This window comes from Erinaceus europaeus, chromosome 8, assembly GCF_950295315.1.
Source record: "Erinaceus europaeus chromosome 8, mEriEur2.1, whole genome shotgun sequence".
NCBI lineage: Eukaryota > Metazoa > Chordata > Mammalia > Eulipotyphla > Erinaceidae > Erinaceus > Erinaceus europaeus.
In genome coordinates, this window is record NC_080169.1 from 10,910,753 (window position 1) to 10,933,356 (window position 22,604).

The 22,604-nt window shown below is 40.4% G+C and overlaps 1 protein-coding gene across 4 annotated transcripts in view; it reads left to right on the top strand.

Moving 5' to 3' along the window:
- The window catches only part of HECW1 (HECT, C2 and WW domain containing E3 ubiquitin protein ligase 1), a 345,650-nt gene that overhangs the window by 232,040 nt on the left and 91,006 nt on the right, over positions 1-22,604 (top strand). For 3 of the 4 annotated variants that reach the window (XM_060195885.1, XM_007535072.3, XM_060195888.1), the window contains 4 exons: positions 2,609-2,709; positions 4,033-5,400; positions 9,648-9,749; positions 15,229-15,379. In XM_060195885.1, the coding sequence (XP_060051868.1) occupies positions 2,609-2,709; positions 4,033-5,400; positions 9,648-9,749; positions 15,229-15,379 (1,722 nt within the window). The remainder of the gene's footprint in view (positions 1-2,608; positions 2,710-4,032; positions 5,401-9,647; positions 9,750-15,228; positions 15,380-22,604) is intronic. The other variant, XM_060195887.1, reaches the window with a different exon arrangement.

Consider the following 22,604-nt stretch of genomic DNA (forward strand, 5'->3'; position numbering starts at 1 on the left):
TGAACTCCTAGGTTGCACCCAGAACAGAAATATATCCATTTCCTATGATGACTTCCCTCTGCTATCAGAAATGGAGTCCCTGGAAATGTATCTAAATCCATTGCTTTGGACCTTTTGTTCCACCTGATGGCTGTCTCCTGACCTTCAAATATCTTCTCCTGCCTTATGTAGTCCATACACACTGTTCATTTACAATGCTACCACATTTCTTCTTCCTTCTAAAGTCCCAATCCTCAGTTGCCACCCCCTACCCATCCCACACCACCCCACACACAAACACCCACTCCTCTAAAGTCCTCAAATTCAGACCTTCTCAGCATCATGCTGGAAATAACACCAGTTACCCTGAAATCATTATTTGGAGATCTTGCCTATTCTCCTAGCTGATGTAAGCTAGCTAAAAGATAGTGACTCTGCACTGTGTGCTTTGTATCAATGGCAGTATTTTTTTTTTACGTGACACAGGCTGAAAAAAAAATTTTGTTGATGAAATGGCTAAAAAACAAAGGAAAGAAAGGCCTATGAAATCAAGTTAAGAAAACATAATGAATTTAATTTTATACCACTTTCTGATTATCTATATAGGCCTCTGCTTATTTCAATTGGGTTTTGGGTTCAAGATACCTATTTAATTTAATTTAATTAATTTTTCTACCAGAACAATGCTCAGCTCTGGCTTATGTTGGTATAGGAGATTGAACCTGGGACCTCAGAGCCTCAGGCATGAAAGTCTGTTTGTATAACCATTATACTATCTCCCCTATCCCTATATCTCTTTCTTATGGTCATAAAGAGCCTACTTTATGACACTGACTGAGACCCTTTCTAAATAAACACAATATTGGGACTCATTCTATTTTTTTATCATATAGTGCTTAATTTAATAGACTTCTGAAGAACTCCAAACACTAAACCATAGTTTACTAAGTCAGTGGGCCATTGGGATACATGTTCTTTATTTCATAATACTGATGTTTTCTAGGAATAAACATTAAAACACTTACAGCCAGTAACTTCTGTTTTTATTTGAATGTCACAAGTGAGTAAATAAAATTAATACAGACTCATCTGAGTATCAACTGGGTTAGCATACATCTTTATTATTATTGGAGACACTGGATTTGCTAAATCTTAAATACCCCACAGTAAGGAGCACTGCATTTTGCTGAAGCCAAGTTATTGATGAAACTGTATCATCCAGCTTTTAGGTTGATTTTTCCTGAATAATTTTTTTTCTTAGGAATTTAGAAATTAGTAGTATAGGAGTCCAGGGTAAAGTTTCAGGGTCTCTCTGGAACCCTGCAGTTGGTGTGATTGAAAGTTCTATGAATCCTGCCTAGAGGTCTAGCTTTGCTTCATCTAGTTTCACCCTGTAGCTGATTCCTTTCTGAAATATGCTACAGGACCTTCAGGGTCAGTGGCAGCACTGTTTCTTAGACTGAGAATATATGCATACACTTTATTCATTCACAAGCCATGCATGCATCTGCTACTGGCACTGTCCATTATGAAGGACAGGAAAAGAAAGCAAAGACCATTCATGTCAAGTTTTTGCCCCCCCCCCCCCTTTAGAACCCATGTAAGCAAATTTTCTGTAGATGGCCAGGTAGCAAGTCCAAGCACTATAAGTCATTCAGTCTTGTTCCAGCTTCTCAACTCTGCCATTATAGCATCATATATAGTCACAGACAACAAATGATTAAGCCCAATAATACTTTCATTTGTGACTCTGAAATATTAATTTCATGTTTTATGTCACAAAATCCATCTTCTTTTATTCTTCTTTACCCATCCATTTTATTTTATTTTATTTTTATTTTATTATTGGATAGGGACAGAGAGAAATTGAAAGGAGAGGGAAAGATAGGGAGAGAAACAGAGAGACACCTGCAGCACTACTTAACCACTTGTGAAACTTTCCTCTGCAGGTGGGGACCTGGGGGTTGAACAAGGGTCCTTGTACACTGAACAATGTGTGCAGTAAAGCAGGTGTGCCACCACATGGTCCCACTAACCAGCCATTTTAAAATGTTTTAGAAAGTTGTTGAGTGTTAAAATATATGTGGTGAAACAAATTAGACCTATAGGCTAAATTTGAAGACTCCTGTTTTAGATTATTTGGTGATAATTTTATGGATATATATATAATTTTATATATATATATATATATATATATATATATATATATATATATATATAGTCAGTTCACTTCTGGTCCCCTTATTTTGTGTCTAGAATAATCTTGAAAACAAGATGTTTAGAAAATGACACTTCATGATTTTTTTTTTCTCACCTGGATGTTTCTGTTGCCCCAGCTGCATCTACTGCTGGTCATCTTTGCAGCCAGTAGATATTTAAGTGAAGGGGAAAGTCAGGTGGAGGAGACACCTTCAAGAGCTACACATATGACTTTTACTGCTAGCTTTGACTAAAATTCCTCTTTTATATATTTAATAGCATGACCTTCCTGTCTAGTTAGCCTACCTCACTATTAGTAGGACCTCCCTGGGTTTGCTTTGCCTTGCCTGCTGACATAGAAAACACCCTTGTGTGATCCTGAGACAAAGAAGTGCTGAACAGATCTGTGATCATGCTTATTTCCTTCTAGGGATAGGGTGGTCAGCTACACACTTGGTCGCAGGCTTCCAACAGATCATGTGAGTGGACAGCTGCAGTTCCGATTTGAGATCACTTCCTCTATTCATCCAGGTATTTTCAGCATGAGTTTCATGTCTTGTCCTAGCATAGTATCATAGTGTGTTTTCTTTCTCTAAAATACAGCAACAATGGTTCTTTCCAGACATATCCTAGCTTTTGTGGTTCACTAGCTCCTTCATTTGAGGCCCAGTGATCTGTTCTGGAAGCCAGATTCCTGTCCTCTTGAATAAAAGACTCCTCTTCATTCCAGTGACCCAAAGGTAGAGGGTTAGACAGTGGAGTAAGGACTGGCAATGGATCCAACGGTGGATATGGAGTCTAATAATTCCACATTCACTATTTTCCATGACCCACATACTAAATGCAGATCACCTTGAGAATTGCTGGACTCTCATGGGTCACATCTGTGAATTGCTGTTAAGGATAGTGAGGCCTCTGAGGGTTCAGAATCTGCAGTTTATCACTATCCACTCATTAAACTCCATCTGCAATTTTCTATGCCCGAAATCTGGCTCATTATCAGTAAACATTCTGATTTTTTTCCCCCTATATTCAGGGTGGGGAGGCTGACTTTTCTGTCAGTTAACAGTAAGAATAGCTTTACAAACTATCTGAAAGCCTCTCCCCCCACTCCTAGTTTGATTAGAAAATAGCGCTAGTGTGTTTGAAATAGGGAGTTCATATCTGGAAAAAGGATTCGGGAAAGTAACTTCGGGAGAGGTAGCAGTAAACCGTGGTTGATACTTCTTGAATGCTGATTAGTGTGGAGAACTTGTTCAGGTTTTTACTGCAATCACCAAATATTGGAAGCCAGTCCCAAGTACTCAATGGTGGTGGGTATTCCTATTATCTAGTTGTTGAGGAATCTAATTTAGCTTTCCTGCTACCCTGGTGGACCTAGATTAAAGAAACATTCGGAGCAAGTATAATTCACTCAGCCTTGATCAACAAGGAACTATACCTTTCCCTTTCTTAAGAGTCTTCCAGGTAACAGACATTGTTGAGTGCCTAGAACATTGTTATGCCCAGGACAGGGCTAGTCCTAAACTTCAGAGAAAGAAGGAAGGAAGGAAGGAAGGAAGGAAGGAAGGAAGGAAGGAAGGAAGGAAGGGAGGGAGGGAGGAAGGAAGGAAAAAGAATTCCTTTGAAAGTGAATTCTTAAAATGTATCACGACCACACATTATAATTAACAGGGAAGAATACATTCAGAAATTTTCAGTACAGCTTTGACCAATGAGAAACCCTTACTAACCCTGCCTCTAACATCCTAAAGCAGAAATGCCTACCAGTGACTTACATGTTTCATAGAGGGTTATGAACTTCACAAGGCTCTTTTCTGGAAACAATGATTTTTTTTTTTTCCTTGCCTGCAGATGATGAGGAGATTTCTCAGAGTACAGAGCCTGAAGCAGCAGAAGTTCAGGATAGTCCCATGAACCACCTGGTGGCAAACAGCAGTGGAGAGCCTCTGTGCAATGCACCAGAGCTCTCTGGAAGTCTTCTGCCCGAGGAAGCCAGTGAGGACAGTGTCTTAGACATGGCAGAGAATGGGTGTCTGGAGTGTGACAAGCCAGCTGAGGAAGCTTTGGCAGGTACCACTGAGGCAGGAGGTGACAGCATGGTCTCTGTGGGACCTGTAGGGGATGGGGAATTCCTAGCCCCAGGGCAAGAGGACTCTGATCCTGTCCTGGGTGCTGAAGAACTGGCTGAGAGGCTGGACCTGGGTGGGGAGGAGACCCCATCAGGGCTGTTGGAGGACAGTGAAGCCCCAGGCAACGTTGGGGAGCTAGAGGCAGACGAAGAGGCCACAGAGAGCAGAGCTGGGGGTCAGGAGGAGGAGAAAGAGCAGGCCGAGGAGGAGGAGGAGGAGGAGGAGGAGGAGGAGGGGGGGGGGTATGTGTCTGCCTTGGGGCAGGGGGAGGACAGGCTGCAACTGCGGGCCTCAGTGAAGAGGAAAAGCAGGCCATGCTCCCTGCCTGTGTCCGAGCTGGAGACTGTGATCGCTTCTGCGTGCGGAGACCCGGAGACACCAAGGACGCACTACATCCGCATTCACACCCTGCTGCACAGCCTTCCCTCCGCCCAGGCCAGCGCCGAGGATGACGGCGCTGAGGAAGAGTCCACCATCAAGGACACCTCGGAAAAGGCTGGGTTCAGTGAGGTGGACACCGTGGCTGCAGAGCCTCCTCCCATGGAAGACGATGGAGAGGAGCCCGATGGAGCTACTCCAGGTACTGCGCCACCTGGTCACTCCAGCTTGACCAATGGGCTGACCCAGGATGGGGACACGCACCCCAGCACGGGAAGTGAGAGCGACTCTAGCCCCAGGCAGGGCGGAGAGCACAGCTGCGAGGGGTGTGACCTGTCCTGCTGCAGCCCCTCGTGCTACAGCTCCTCGTGCTACAGCACATCCTGCTACAGCAGCTCCTGCTACAGCGCCTCCTGCTACAGCCCCTCCTGCTACAACGGCAGCAGGTTCGCCAGCCACACCCGCTTCTCCTCGGTAGACAGCGCCAAGATCTCCGAGAGCACCGTCTTCTCCTCGCAAGACGACGACGAGGAGGAGAACAGTGCCTTCGAGTCGGTGCCCGACTCGGTGCAGAGCCCAGACCTGGACCTCCAGGAGTCCACCAATGGTGCCGGGTCGTGGCAAGAGGAGCTGACCGCCTCCGCCGGAAGCCTGGCAAGAACGGTGGAAGGTCTGGAGTCTCCCGTGGCAGGGCCAAGCAATCGGAGAGAAGGTTAGACCTCAAACCTGATCAGAGTGAGCATAGGATCACCAGGGAGACCTAGGTCTCACCAACATGGTTTAAAAAAAAAAAAAAAATCAAGAGTAAGAGGACCTGCCCTAGATGGGGTTGCTGTGACAACGTATGCCTGTCCTGTACATATTCGTGTGCATGTGTGTATATATGTATGTAAGTACCTGTGACTGTGAGTAGCTTGCACTCCACCACGTCTCAGATACACACCAATAAATAGAACCGGTGTGCACATGACCATGTGCACCTGGATGTATGATTCTTCTGTTTTAGCCAATCAGTAGAACCGATTAATATACATGTTACCCTTCGAGTCTTGACAGCAACCAATCCTAGTATCAAATGATAGTGGCAGGAAATAGTTAATCATCAACATTAGGTGGATTATATGTAAATATCTGCTGACTTCCCAAAGCATATTGAAAACTAGCAATAAATGTTAATATATGTTGAAGCACGTGGATTTTTACCTCTGTTTTAGAATTTAACAAGCCTTTGTGCATATGAAATGTATAGCCTGCACATACTTGTCCTTATTTCTGTCTGCTCAATTCTGTTGTGATTGTTGTTGGTTTTGTTATTGTAGTTGTTGGATTTGTTTTGTTTTGTTTTGTTTTGTTTGGAGGCTGTTTGGTCTAATGGAAGGAGAAAGTAACATGAATACGTAATTTGCTTTTCTTCAAGTAAGATTCTACTCCCAAGGTTGCCATCTTTAGTTTTGAAATGTATTCTGCATTTTAATCAAAGACATTCCTTCTTAGTCATGAATGTGGAATCATATATGAATTTTAATCTGCATTTCCTTGTGCATAGTTGTAAACTATATTCCAGTCAAGGGACAATAGATGAGGGGGAAAATTGAAAAATCACATAAAATGCAAAAATGATTCAGTTGTTTTAAAAGATTAAAATATATAGATTATGCTGTTCTGCTTTTTCAATAGCTTCCAAAACTGTGGTGGTATCATTTCTAGATTTTTAAGTTCATCATTGTTTCTAGATTGTAACTTTATCTATAAATCTATTCTTAGCATCTAAATTCTACTGGTACCTACATATTTTCACAGGAACTTAAGTGAGCACAAAACAAAAAAATTAAGTATTCAATAGTATCCAGTTCTGTATTTCAAAAAAGAAAGAGTGGGAGAAAGTGACACATTGGTAAGGAGAGGTACAAGGAAATTGCTAAGGAGAGAAACACAAAGAGGAGACTCCTAGTGCTGTAAAGTTAACCTTGATGACATAAATAAACTTAGACACAATCTGGAAAGGCTTGCATAGGAGTGAGAATGATATGAGCGATTCATTCATTAGCAAAGATGTTGTGAGCACCTACTTTGCTCAAGGTCAGAGACTATGCATTGGCACAAGAGAATGCATTGCATCATAATGTATGAAAGGCACTCGGTAACTAGAGCAGAGTTTAAAAAATAAGTGTGGTGTGAGAAGAGTTAGGGATATATACAGAAAAGGACACAACTAAAAGTTGGTAGGTGTTTGAAATAAAAGTCAGCCTTTTAAGAGCAATGCTCAGAGAAAGCAGGCTTCCACTCTGCCTGGTATACTTGCACGTAACCTCTTCTTTCATAGGAATTGCTATTGCCTCAGGGGAAATAACACAGTTATTATGCAAACAGACTCTCAGTCCTGAGGTTCCAAAGTTCTAGGTCATTCCCTCACATCTTTATAAACCAGAGCTGAGCAGTACTCTGGAAAAAAGAAAAAAGAAAAAAAGAAAAAAAAATCACTGTTGTCCTTTATTGTGACCTCTAAGATTGTGAATTTTTTTCACTAAGCTAGACCATGTAGGTTAATTAAATACATTCTGTGTAACTTGATCTGCAGCAATTAATGGAGGATGTATTCTTTATCTACTTTTTTGCTTTTTTTTATTTAAAAAAAAAAAAAGAAGACTCCCTTTTAAGCCTCAACATAAAATAGTTTTAAATAAAATAACTTTCTGCAAATGAAAAGAGGAATATATTGTTATGATTATGAGCTTGGAGCCTGAAGTCAGGTCTCCTGTGCCTATATTCACTCCTACCACTTTGTAGCTAGGATACCTGAGCCAGATTACCTAACTGTTCCCTGTCTCCTGTGTAAAACGGATGTACATGTAGACTCCAACTCAAAGGACTACTGGGAGCATTGAATGAGTTGATACATCTAATGTACATCAAATCAACATAGCTCTATCTCTCTAGGGGTTTTTCCAGACAGAGAAGCAGTGAGGCTAACTTTTAAAACAGAAATATGCTTCCTTCTCAGGAATTCTTGCAGGCCTGAACACTTGGGTTATGTGTGAGGCAAGGGTGATTATGTGGAGCCCGTTCTTGTGCAGAACAGAATTGCTCGCTTCTTCTGTGCCTTCCATCCATTCAGTTGGCTGAGATGCATCAGTTACATCATTGCATTTGCTTGGGGTTCGGGAGCAGACGGGGTCAGCTCCATTAACCTGGCCAGCAATGACATTATGTTCTCATTAGCTTGGAGGAGTAATTAACCTATTGGTTGAATTAATTATGAGGAGGTAAGTTTGCTGTTGTTATTTTTAAGAAACTAAATCAAAAAGACTGCAGCTGATGACATAACAACTGTAACATGGTTTCTTAATCTCTGACACAACACATATTTAAAGACTAAACAAGCGTGGTATCCACTAAACACAGAACCATCTTTGAAGCAGGAGTCAGCTCACCAGTTATCTTTCCTTAACTTTCCTTAGAGATTTAGGGGATTCCAAGGATTTGAGTAATAGTCTAAAAACTATACAAGAAACAATGTTATATGTTTAACATTTAAAAGAACCCTCCCTCCCTGGAGACATTTGTTTTTTCTTTGTCTGAAAACTCTGGGAATTAAGCTAGTAATTTAAGTCTACCTTACTTTCTTCCTAATTCATCTCTTTATCAACTCTGTGGATCTAGAGTGAAAAGAAATAAGCATTCTTTCCATGTATGGATATTCTGGGAGATATTTGATCCCACTAAAATCTTTATCACTGTTTCTTACAATTTCTTTCCTTTTTTTGCCCCAAGAGATAATGGAAGACTTGCTATTTGTATCACTTGTACAGTTGTAAAGGGTAAAGGAAGAGAATGGGAAGAACTCGGGTTATTGTGAGGAAACCAAACTCCTATGAGACAGGAAGACAAATGGTCTGGATTAAGACTATCCAAAGGTCAAAAAAAAAAAAAAAAGTGCCTTTGATTCTGAGACTCTGTAACAGAGTGTGCTGTATGTAGGCCATCCATCTACATGGCCATTCTACATACAATGAGACCAGAACCTGAGGACACCGTGTTAGAATATTGTTGGATTCATTTTAAGTCTGACTGACAATAGCATTGATCCTGTCCATAGTAATCAAGGAATGCATTCTGTGAATATGTTCATTTCTAAGACCTTTCCTTGTCTGTTTTTCTTCTTCCTTCTATACCACTTCTGTGTTTCAAGTCTTCCTGTCTCAGTCTTCCTGCCTTTTATCTACTTCATTCGTCGTTTGTCCTTTCCTCTTTTCTGAGCACACTTGCTTGTCTAAACATTCCTCAGAATAATCACAAGATCCCATAACTCCTTAGTTCTCTACAGAGCCCTTAGCTTCACAATACAGAAATTTACCTTCTTGGTCCTCTGTTCCTTTCACCCATCTTGGAAAAGCATCTGAAAGTTTCATTCCAAAAATAAGATCTGAAAAAAAAAAAAAAAAAAAAAAAAGCAGCTTCTTGGCAGTCCTCTGGTGAAACCTATCCAAATAAGAAGCTGTAATTTTGCATAGGCCTTTGGAGATTTATGGGAAGTTATATATGATACACTTCCTTCAAATAGTTCTGTTTCTTTTGCTGAGCTAAGGTCAGGCTTTGCTCATTTTGTTTCATGTCCTGATACCACCTTCCCATTAAGAAAAGTCATGTAGTTACAGAATCACACTCTGCACCTACGTACTGGTGTCTTCCTGATGCAAATCATAATCCTGGAGTGCTTGACTATTTTCTTCATTAAAAAACAAACAATTCCCTCTTTTCTCTCTCTCTCTCTCTCTCTCTCTCTTCTCCTGAATGACTTTGAATATAGCAAACCAACACATACACACACACACACACACACACACACACACGATTGCCCACTCTTTGTGGGTTGTTTCTTACAGTTTGTATTACAGTATGTTTTTATGACACTGCCACAGCAATGAATAAATCTGAATGACTTGACTATCTTGTCCATAGGTGAATGTCCTATACTCCATAATTCCCAGCCAGTAAGCCAGCTTCCTTCCTTGAGGCCTGAACATCATCACTACCCAACAATCGATGAGCCTCTTCCACCAAGTAAGCTTTAGTTATAAAAATCTGTCTTATCTCTTCCTACCAAGTCCAAACAGGTCAGTATAAACTTGTATGCAAACATCCAAACTCTTCCCCAGTTCAAAACCAAGATGGCGTTTACTACAAACATTGTTTCATTCTTTTTGAGTAATGGTTCCAGCATGTGGTCTTGAAGAAAGGACCTAGTAGTCTCAGTGCCCCTTAAATGCTCAAATAAAGAGCAATTCTGTACAAGGTTCTAATCTTTGAAAACCACTCACAATACACAAGTGCCAGAATTTGCTATTTTGTATTTTGAAAATTCACAATTTAAGATGGGGTAATGCTGCTGTTCTCTCATTAGTATGTTACATCACAAACTGCTTCATATAATAAAGTAACTTCAGCCCATCCAGACCCATGAACTTATACTTTCCTTATATCCATGGATGATAGTTTCAAATTACTTGTGCAGTTCTTTTCTGGGTGCCAACCATCTTCAGGCATAAAATTCAATGCCATCTGATCCTAGCAACTGGATTACAACATTAATAATTACCTAACCTAGTCAGTGGAACTTAGAGGAATCATTAATGTCTCAGAGGCTCGGTTTTCTACTTGCAAAGCTTTAACACCCTCATTTTCTGAACTGATTTTGGACTAGATAACATTCCCAGACTTAACCTTAAAATGAATCATTATATAAAATTGTAACAAGGAACTGGCATACCAGACACTGTACATTCTAGCATCACATATGTTCAAGAATACTGAAAACATCTCTCTTTTGAGTTTAGGCTTGTTTTTCAAGCACAGATAACCTTAAGATATGATCAATTTTACAACAGCGAAATCTTTCCAAGATGCAAGGAATCAATATTTCCTAACATGATGTTGCCTATGCTTGCACTAAGCACTTAAAGTTTTTAAAAGGAAAAACGCTCGTTCCTTAATTTGATAGCTGTTTTATTTCTTCATGAATACATTGATTTATGGTAATTCCATAAATGAATACTAAAATTTCAATGTCATTGTAGACACTTCCTACTTAGCACTTATCTGAAAAATATCTATAACATGTTCTCTCCAGGATACAGGAAAAGGATACTTTCCCCATAGCAAGTGAATACAGAGCTGACCTTCAATAAGCAATTATTATAACCTTCAATAGCAGTCACTAGCTATACTAGTAATAATTAGTGCTATATACATGGGTAAGTAATTTAACATAACCATTCTAAAGAGCTACATTATATTAACTGCCTTCAATCAATGAAAATGAATTTCTCAAGATGTTCAGTTTCCATTCACACAACACTGGAAGTTCTTAAATAGCCTGACTAGTTTTCTTAAATAATCTCAAATAATACATGGGTGACTTCATTACTAATAGTAATTCACTCAGCACATACTTTTGAAACTATTTCTCATCTGAAATTCCATCTAAGATAAGCAAAATAAGCAAAGGCCCCTATCCTCATGGAACTTTCAGTCTACTCTGACCGAGAGAAGCAGTAAATAGTAAAGAGAATAAATAAACATTTCATTGGGGTCTGGGCAATGGCACACCCAGTTAAATGCACATGGTACTAAGCACAATAACCCAGGTCCAACTCCTTACTCCCCACCTGCAGTGAGGATGCTTCATGAGTGGTGATGCAGGTCTGCGGGTATCTGTCTTTCTCTCTTTCTGTCTCCCCTCTCAATCCCTCTCTGTCCTGTCAAATAGAAACATAAAATAAAATGAAATGAAAAAAAATAGAAAAAATAGATGCTGGGAGCAGTGGACTCATAATGCTGACACCAAGCCCTAGCAATAACCCTGGTGGCAAGGGAGAAAGAAAGGGAGAGAGAGAGAGAAAGGGAGAGAGAGATTTCAGCTTATCTGTTGGTAATAAATACTATAAAAATAAATGTAGAGTAAGAGAAATCTAGGGCATGTGATAGTGTCTGGTTTATAATTATAAACAGGATTTCTTGAGAGACAACATTTGCGGCTAGACTTATAGGAGGTGATAGAGCCATCCATACAAATACTAGGAAAATCTCTGAACAGAGCAAACAACCTGGCAATCCCCAGGTAGAAATATCCTGACAGGCTTAAGGAATACCTCAGAGACCATTGTATATAGAGCAGATTTTTGATGGGAAAAAATCAGGGGCCACGTGGTGCTGCACCTGGTTGAGTGCACATGCTACAATGCACAAGGACCTGGGTTCAAGTCCCCAGCCCCATCTACGGAGGAAAATCTTCACAAGTAGTGAATCAATGCTGCAGGTGTTTCTCTGTCTCTCTCCCAGGCTATCTTTGCACCCCCTCTTGATTTCTGTCTCAACATTAAAAAATTAAAATATTAAAAATAAAATAAAAAGAATTAGGGGGACAGGCAGTGGCGCACCTGGTAAAGCGCACGCATTGCAGTGCACATGGACCCAGGTTCAAGCCCCTGGTCCCCACCTATAGGGAGAAAGTTTCATAAATGGTGAAGCAGGGCTTCAGGTATTTCTCTGTCTCTTTTCCCCCTCTAAGCTCCCCTCTCAATTTCTGTCTCTGGGCAATAGTAAATAAGTGATTTTTTCCAAAAAGAAGGGAGAAGTCAGTAGGTAAGGATATCTGAGAGAAAACAGGAGTCAAGAAAATGTAGGACTCTCTAGAACACTTAGGGACTTTGACTTATACTCTGGGTGAAAGGAAGCATTGCAGGGTTTTGAGAAAAGAAATGGCACCATGTGACTGAGTTTATTAAAGGTTTTCTATTATTGCTATGTTGGCATTAAATTATATGGAGCAAAGATAGGAGGGTGAGGTTATTGCAGTAGTCAATAGATTGGGCCGGTGTGAGAACAGTGGAGGCAGTAAGATATAATCAGATTCCAATCATATATTTTAATAGGTAGATGTGCTGACAGACTAGAGATGAGGTGATGGAGAAAGCATAAAAAATGACCTCAGTAATTTTAACCTAGAAAGGTGAAGCTGCTTTTAACTACTAAGGGGAGGGGGGGACTGGAGATAGAATAGATTTAACTGGGAAATCTCTGAAACTTGATTTTGATAGTGTTAGCTTGAGATGTCATTCAAGATGGTGGGGTCAAGAAGACAATTGCATGTGGGACTGAAGCTCAAGAGAAGGATCCAGACTATAAGCATGCTGTTACACTGTTAACATAAAAAATAAGTACAACGTTACAGGCTTTTAAAAATATAATAGCTAAAGGTGGTATATTACTGGGTTCTACACTGTTCCTAGACTTCATGGAGCATATAATTTAGTATTGGATAGATCCTTAAGTTACAAGTTAATGACACAACTTAGTTTCTCCCTTTACTATGGACAACTAGGGGCAGAGGCCCCATGAATGTGACTTAGGTATGACTCAGAAATGTGTCCTCAGCTTCTAGCGTAGTTTCTGCTTCAGAATGAGTGCTAAAAGGGGTTGTTCAATTGAACTGAATAGCAGGATATTCTACAGAGAATAATCATGTTGAGTTTCAGGGGAAAAGTTGGTTGCTACTAGTTTGGGAGTCAATAAAATTTCAGAATTTGGGGATTAAGACTATTTATCAGGGCCAGGTAGTGACATACCCAGTTGAGTGCATGTTACCATGCACAAAAACCCGATTCAACCCCTGGTCCCCACCTGCAGGAGGGAAGCTTCACAAGCAGTGAAACAGTGCTGTAGGTGTCTTTCTTCCTCCCCATCTACCTATCCCTCCCTCCTTCTCTCTCAATTTATCTCTGTCTTTATTAGAAATAGATTTTTAAAAGTTGGGCCAGAGAGATAGCATGATGGTTTTGCAAATGATTTTCATGACTTCCAGATTCCAAGGTTCCAGGTTCAATCCTCAGCACCACCATAAGTCAGTGCTGAGCAGAGCTCTGGTAAAAAGAGAGAGAGAGAGAGAGAGGGAGAGAAGTTTAAAAAATTCATAAAGATTTTTAAAAGATTACCAAATATGGATCAAATTTTTATATACAATTTCTTGAATGAACTAATGTGCATTTATTTTTTAATATTTAATTTATTTTATTTTAATGAAAGAGAGAAAGATACAGAGAGACACCAGAACACTGCTCAGCTCTGGTTTATGCTGGTGCAGGGGGTTGAACCTGGGATCTTGACGTCTCAGACATGAAAGTCATTTGTGTAACCATTATGCTGTCTCCCCTGCCCCCCACAATTCTCATTTACAAGTAATTATTTATCTAGTGATCAATTTTGATCATAAACCCTAGAACATGTTTGACATTTTACATTCAACTTACTGCAATTTCCATTTTAGTTTGCATTATTTGTGAATTCCTTAAAACAAAATGCCATACACTAGTCACAGAAATTTCATGTATATAATAGAAACATAAGCATACCAAATATATTGAGCTTTCATTTTAAAAAATATGGGGGGAGGAGGGAGAGTTGCTATGTCATTGCCTGATATTGTTTCAATAACATTGTTAAGTATTGACCTACTCCCAAAAGCTATGGCTTTTCTCACTTAAAAGGCTGAATGCTTTGTTCTATTTGGAGTCATTTTTTGCTTTATCTTCTGTAGTACATTTACAGCATTACTTTAGCATGCAGCTGTTATGCCCACCCAGTTCTGTGTGTCCACTTCGATACAGCACACATTGTATTTCTATGTCATGCTCATATATTTATACACTACATCTAACTTTCTAAGTTTTTACCCACACCAGTTCCTACATGAACTCTGTGTCCACTTCATTTGCTGCTTTTCTAATTTATGAAGTTAAGAGGTTAATCTTTATCTGGGGCTCTCTCTATGGTTTGGAATAGCTAGTTACCAACAAGGAGGCGTTGCAAAGGTTGTTGTTTGCTACTGATTTGGTTTGGTTTCGGTGGAAAGACATCTGGCAACCATAGGTGGGTTGAGTAAGCATTGTGAATTTAATAACAGGTGGATTTGAAGCCAGGGGGGTAAAGTCCTTCCATTGTCCTTTACAAAAAGAGTAGCTGTCAATTAAGGTTGCTAAATACTAGGTAGAGGACTCTAAAACGCCAAGCATAGTATGTCAGCATTGTAGTTAAGAGAGCTTTAATATAATAGTCATTACTCCCCCTCCCCCCTTAGTCACTGTCTACCAGGTTTAGCAAAGCATTTTCTCCAGCATCATATGCCAGGTGTCACCGGAAGATGTTTCCAATCGTCTTTCACTTAAGTCGCCAACAAGATTGACGCATGGAAACTTTTAAGAAATATGTTAAGCTTTTGACTTTCCCTTTATAAATGATGACACGAGTCATAGCTGAACAGCCAGATATTGTTTAAATAATCCAGCCCAGAACCCGAGTCCAGTAGGCTCTTTTCTGGAAGCTTGGTTCCATGTCTGTACCTCACAAGGCATGTCAGGTTTTGTGGGTGTGGTGTCTAGCCTTCAGCCCGTAACTAATGGTGAGTTCTATCTAGAAATGGCATCTGTTTCCTAGGGTTCAGTATCTTCTTCTTAATTTTTCTTCTTGCCTCTTTACTACCTCATAGACTGGGAAGCACGCATCGACAGCCATGGGCGTGTCTTTTATGTGGACCATGTGAACCGCACGACCACCTGGCAGAGGCCCACAGCAGCAGCCACCCCTGACGGCATGCGGAGGTCAGGGTCCATCCAGCAAATGGAGCAACTCAACAGGAGGTTGGTGACCCACGTACAGAGTCCTGTTAGCCAGAGAGAGAACAGAGAATGACAGCTATTGATAATATAAGCCCCCTTCAAGTTTTCTGCTCAAATTATGTGCAGAAATTGGAGAGTAACGGAGCTCTTATGAAACCCATTCATAGTAGGTATTTGGAAAGTTAGATTTAGAACTTAGTCACAGATGCACAGATGGTAAACTCGTCCAAGTGTCATTTAAAGATAGGGACTCCATTGATCTCTCACGTTTGAAAACAGATTTTCTTTTTCTTTCTTTCTCTTTCTTTCTTTCTTTTTTTTTTCCTCCAGGGTTACAAATCCACTGTTTCTGTGGCTTTTTTTTTTCCGATTCTTTGGATAGGACAGAGAAATTGAGAGGGGAGAGGAAGATAGAGAGGGAAAGAGATAGAGAGATTTGCAGACCTGCTTCACTGCTTGTGAGGCAACCTCTCTGCAGGTAGGGACCTGGGGGATTGAACCAAGATCCTTGCCCAGGTCCTATGCTTTGTACTTAACCCACAGCACTACCACCTGACACCCATTTTTTTTTTTAAATTTTATTAGTGATTTAATATTGATTTACAAAATTACAAGTTAACAGGGGTACAACTCCACACCATTTCCACCACCAGAGTTCAGGGTCCCCAGTCTCTCCATTGTAAGCTACAGCTGTTCTCCTAAGGTTGCACCTATGGGTTAACTATTATTTCTACAGCTATCTGTCCGTATCTGTATATATGTTCCCATTTTTCCTATGGTCCCATCCTCTCTTCCTTCCCAAGTCACACCTACACCTATTACTCCATCCAAATGTCCCTCCTTTTCTCCTCTTCTCTCTCTGGGTCCTGATGGAGTTGGAGTTCAGAGCCCTCTGATCATCTTCTCCCTGTCATTTCTCCCCCACTGAGAGTTTGGATAAAAATTCTTTTTGGGGTGCAGCAGGTGGGAGTTCTGGCTTCTGTAATTGCTTCACCACTGGACATGGAGAACTATGCATTGGCAGATTAAGCCATACAGCCAGCCTGAAAACAGATATTAATTAAGAATCCATGGACAGGCTGTCTCCTCAGTGTTCGCTGAGGTTGTTATGTGTACCTTCCAGAAATTAGAGGCAAAATTAAACATTTTTCTGGCAGACTATTGTAAGAATCTAATAAGGATTCAGAACTTAAAGAACTGAAAAGATTTGTGTTCTATAAAATATTGAAAAGCTATGCAGAAGGGGACTTTCTTTAACCACTTTGTTCATGCTTTATCATATCTGACAAATTTCTTCTTTTTTAACTCTTTTTTTTCTTTTATTGGGGGGATTAATGTTTTACATTTGACAGTAAATACAATAGTTTATACATGCATAAAATTTCTCAATTTTCCATATTTCCATAATTATTTCCATACAACCCCCACTAGGTCCTCTATATCTGACAAATTTCTATAAGTTCAGTCCTACTAATTTTTAAAAAGCTTTCGTCTTTTAAAAATGTTTAAAAACATCTTGGGGAAATTGTTTTGCCTAAAAATTATATCCTTGGATCAGAAGAAAGCTCCCCTGGTAGCTTTTCCCTTTCCCTTTATAAGTTATGGTACGAGTCATATTTGAACAGCTACAGTTACTGCTTAAATGGCCCAGCAGAGAACCTGAGTCCAGCAGACTCTTTTCTGAATCTTGGCTCCACATCAATATCCTAGAAGGCCTGACCAGGGCTCATGTTTTGAACCCCAAGATCACATCTAAGTAGTATGACCTCAAGGGAAGCTGTGGCTCAATGGTATCTCTCCCTCTCAAGTCTCTGTTTTATATATATAATTTATTGGGTAGAGACAGCCAGAAATCAAGAGGAGTGGGGGTAGAGAGAGATCTCTAGCCCTCCTTCACAACTCATGAAGCTTGCCCCCTGCAGGTAGGGGCTGGGGGCTAGAACTTCAGTCCTTGCACATTGTAACATGTGCACTCAACCAGTTGCACTACCACTTGGCCCCCTCAGTCTCTGTCTCTAGTTAAGTTTTAAAAGAATGAGAAAGTTAGCCCCTGGGAACAGTGAGATTGTACATATGAAAGTCCCTGATGCCACAAAAAAAATTGAATACATAGTAACTAAAGACAGAAAGATAGCTCACCAGGTAAGGTGTGTGCATTGCCGTGTATGCAGCCAAAGCTTGGACCTTGGCACCAAAAGGCAGGTGCTATAGCACTTGTGCTGGGGTGTCTTTGCTTCTCTCAGCTTCTTTGTCACTCTGCCTGTCTGTCTGATGGACAGGTAGTGCAGAGTGCTAAGATTGCACATATATGATGCCCCAGCTCTGCCACCCCCTACGAGAAAAGCAAATAAAAACTCCCCCCTCACTAGTAAGTTTGAAAAGGTCATTTTGTTTTCTGACCTGCAAACTAAACCCTAGACAGTAGCTCTTGTATTGTGTCTGACAGCTTGCTTCTTTCAGGTCACGATGATGACTTAGGGATACTTTTAGAAAGTAGATAGGCACACTGCAGGCTCAACTCTAGTTATATGCACATGCCACCTTAGTATTATGACACTAAAGATTAAGAGAGATTACAAAGTGTAAAATAAGTGGCTTTAAGGAACATACCTATTAGTAGCAAATGTTCTTTAAAACTAGAGAAAAAAAAATACAATGCTGTTCTACTGAAAGTGTAAAGAGACAAAAACAAAAAAACTTTCTGATCCACTAAACAGAATGATTCAGGTGAAAAATCACTGGGATTTTTTTTTACTCAGGCATTTGGAAGATATTTGATTTCCCCCCTCTTCAGCAGCTGAGTGGTTAAGTCATTAAGGAGAACCATAAAAGATTTCCATTGGTATCACATTTCTCTGGAGTCATTCCCACAGACTCACTCTGCAATCATCCTACGGAAACAAAGCACATTACAAGGAATAAGTTGGGATGATGCAACAGCATTAGACATGAACCCACCAAAATAAATCCATGGATGAGTCTCCTTTGTGGGAGCTTCAACAAAAGTCCTGTAACAAAACAAATGAACTGTGATAACAAAAAAGACAAGAAGACACAATGTTTTTTGTTTGTTTGTTTGTTTTTACAGATACATCTGTTGAGATCTGTATGTAAAATAAACCCTAGGTTTGTCTTCCCCAAATAACTGAAATTATTTAACAGGCTACAAAGTAAGGAGGATGTCATAGGCTACATCTAAGGAGTTGCAGTTTGAGCACCGAGATAAAACAATAAAATGGAAACAGCAGAAACCTACATTTAACCTACATTAAAAAAAGGTCTGGGAGTCGGGCGGTAGCACACCAGGTTAAGCGCACGTGGTGCAAAGCGCAAGGACCTGCTTAAGGATCCCAGTTCAAGCCCCTGGCTCCCCACCTGCAGGGGAGCCGCTTCACAGGTGGTGAAGCAGGTCTGCAGGTGTCTGTCTTTCTCTCCCTCTCTCTGTCTTCCCCTCCTCTCTTCATTTCTCTCTGTCCTATCCAACGACGATGACATCATCAACAACAACAATAATAACTACAACAATAAAACAACAAGGGCAATAAATAAATATAAAAAAAATCCATGAAAATTCTTTGTGTTTAAGTTGTACAAAAAAAAATTAGATCAAGCCCATCTTGAAGCAGGCCTTTAGAAAAGTTTTACATGCCTTGATTTATTCATGCTTGCGCCCTTCAGTGAATTTAAACATGCTAGAAGAGGCAGGCAGACTTTGCTGTATGTGAGGCATCCGTCTAGATAAAAAGAAGGAAGGAATTAGGGAATTTGAGAAAGGGCATAAGTCTTGTGTAAAAAAAAAAAAAAAAAGAAAAGAAAAACTACTTGAAAAAGGTCAGATAACCTTAAGTTAACTAGCCAGGCTTCTCAGCACTTATCTTAGCCTATTCCTTTCAAACACTTAAAAGTCATTGACATAATCACAGCAACCACAGAAAGGATACTGCATCCAGCTCACATGTGACTACACACAGAGGTCATTTTTTTATATAACTTTCATTTATCAGGAGAAATTTATACTGATCACTCACAGCAAATAGAAACATTTCCTTTTTTAATTATCAGTGGTTTTTTACTTATTTATTCATTCACTTATCTTTTAATTTTTTATTTTGTTTAGTTTATTTATTTAATAGATAGAGACAGAGAAATCAAGAGGGGGGAGACAGAGAGGGAGAGAGACACTTGCAGCCGTGCTTCACCATTCATGAAGCTTCGTCCCTACCGGTGAGGACCAAAGGCTTTTACCTGGGTCCTTGCACTCTGTAATGTGAGCACTTAACCAGGTGCACCACCACCTTGTTTCAGAAATATTTCTTAACATTCCTAGAAGGACTTGTTCTTGACTCTTTTTAAGGTGGTTGGGAAATGTGTGTGCAGGAGGAGAAACGAAACATTCACTGAAGCCATTTGCAGCGACCAGTTTCAAACTTAAGTCTCCAGACACAGCACACCCTCTTCCCTACCTTTATGGCTTGGCCACAAGCTCCAGAGAAGCCCTTCCCCTCCCCACTGCCTCTTTTCCATCTGGTACATGTCTCATCCTACAAAGTTCTAACCTAAGTGTGTGTGTGCTTTCTGAAACCTTTCCAGAATTCTCCATCTGGAGTCTTTGACTGCCACCTTGAAAACCTCCTAGTTGTACCTGCTTGTTCTCGACCTCTCACTACTTCCCATATTCTCCTCTGCATTCCTCCCCATGCCTGCTATACTACCAGATGTTTAACAGGTCTCAGTAAAAGACCCTTTCTCAAATTAATTCCTACACTTTGAAGATAGTATGAGTGGGCTGTCATTACTACCAAATATTTATTGAGCAAAGCAGGAAATATAAACACATATTCTTATTTAAAATAATCAGCTAGAGTTTGTTTTTGTAAGTTTGATTTTTTTAAGTTATGTGAATATTATCATAATATGAAGGTAAATAGAAATTTTAAAATAGACAAGATCTACATTCCTATTCTTTCAATGTTTAGTTTTCTTTTAAATTTTTTGTAGATCTTCAGTTTCTGTATTATGCACAATCCTTACATAGTTACAATGGTAATTTATTGTTCATTTTCCATGCGTTTTTCACATTCTACACTATAAGTTCATCTCATACTGCTTCATAATCTTAAGCGTCTCATGTAGTGTGAAGAAAGAGTCAGTAGTGTGATGCCTTACCATATCCAGGGTCCTGAATTTGAGCCTCGGCACCAGACAGGACCATCATTTTAGCACCAGGGGAAGCTCCGTGAATAGTGGAACAGTGTTGTGGTCCCTATCTTTCTCTAGTTCTGTCTCTTCCTCTAAAATAAAAAGAATTTTGCCCTCCCCAAAGTGGTGGAATTGCACATGTGTGAAACCCCAGCAGCACAGGAAGTCTTCTGACAGCAACTTCTCTAAGCTTGGGGAAGTCTTGCTTCTCTCACTGGTCAAGGTTACACATTTAGACAGCTGGCCCACTCTATCCTCCCTTCTTATCTGCAATCCTGAGGTACAACAGGAAGAACGTCACAGAGCGTTGCTTTTTACCTTCTCGCATGGGCCTATTGAGGTGCTTACATAAATCACGAGTATTTCTCACCAATTCTCTGATCCTTCTTGCCCTCTCACTCTGCATTTTCTGATCAGACAGCTTTTCAGGAATGCCTCCCAGTAACTTTTGCAGGAAAAGGGTTCTTTTAAAAAATGTATTATTATCTTTATTTATTGGATAGAGACAGCCAGAAATCAAGAGGGAGGGGGGTGATAGAGAGGGAGAGAGGCAGAGAGGCACTTGCAGCTCTGCATCACTACTCGTAAAGCTTTCCCCCTGCAGGTGTGGACCAGGGGTTCAAACCCAGGTCCATGCACTCAACCAGGAGCACCTCCACCTGGCCCCAGAAAAGGATTCTTTATAGCAGATATGGGGAGCAGATCTCTGAAAGCCTCCAGACCAGTGATTCTGAAACCTCTATGTAGGTGTAAGGACTTGCTAGAAATGCAGATTTTAATTTTGATTTAGTTTCTGTAATTATTACTAAACCTAGGTTGCAGGTGATCTGAAGATCACATTTGAGAAAAGAATTCCTCTTTGAAGTTAAGGAAAGGTGACTGGGGAAATGGCTCAACCAGTAGAGAGTTGGCCTCATGTGCTCTGAGGTTCCTGGTTCAACCCCAGCACTGCATATACCACAGTATGCTTTGGCTTCTCTCCTGTCTCATGTGAAACTCTCTCTCTCAGATAGAATCAATGAAATAGTTTTTAAAAATGTTATTATCTTTATTTATTGGGTAGAGACAGCCAGAAATCAAGAGGGTAGAGGGAGATAGAGAGAAAGAGAGACACCTGCAGCCCTGCTTCACCACTTGCAAAGCTTTCCTCCTGCAGGTGGGAACTGGGAGCTCAAACCCAGGTCCTTGTACATTGTAACATGTGCACTCAACCAGGTGTGCTACCACCTGGCCCCAGTAAAATTAATTTTAAAAAGAAAGTCAAGGAAAAAGGCCACCATTTTTCAGAAGCTGTGCAGCTGTAGACCTTACTTTCCCCTTTCTGGGAATCCTGGAGGCCTGATTATACACTGTATAATCTTCTGCCTACATTTCACACCTTGATTTTCTCCAAGTCCCATGTCCACATCCACTCAAAAGTCTTCCCTCGACACTGTCACATCCTCCTAAATACTCTTACTTTTTTTCATGGTGGCAACTCCACCTACCTGCTCTGAAAAATCTTAACCTTTGCAACCTTCTTTAGCTTCCACACCCAATCAATCAGATCCCAAAGTCTGTTGAGTCCACATGGAAAATTATTCCCAGATTTTCTACTAAATAGCTCTTGAATTTGGTCCCTTCTTCATTCTTGCTGTTCCTTCAGCTAAATTTTCATTTTATGGCCATGGTAGGCTGAGATATTAAGGCAAACTAGAAGTCTTCTAAGGAGGAGAAAAAAAAAAAAAGACCTAATGTGCGTGAAGGAAGTAGAACTGAACCAAGAGGAAAGAGACAGCTTGACATCTGCCTGCAAAATGCAGTGTGGATTAGGCAGAGCAGGCTATCAAGTCAACGTGATTTAGGAAACTGCTCTATTTTGCTGGCAAATCCGACTAATCTTAGTAACCATACAGAATGTAGGTGGTTCCCCTCCTCTCAGCAGTATGCTCAGAGAGCCGGTAATAGTCACCACCCTGCCTGCTTTTAGCATCTCCACCTTGCATTGTTGCAGTAGTTCCCACATGCTCTCCCCAGCTCAAATTCATTCTCCCCGCAGGTTGGGGCC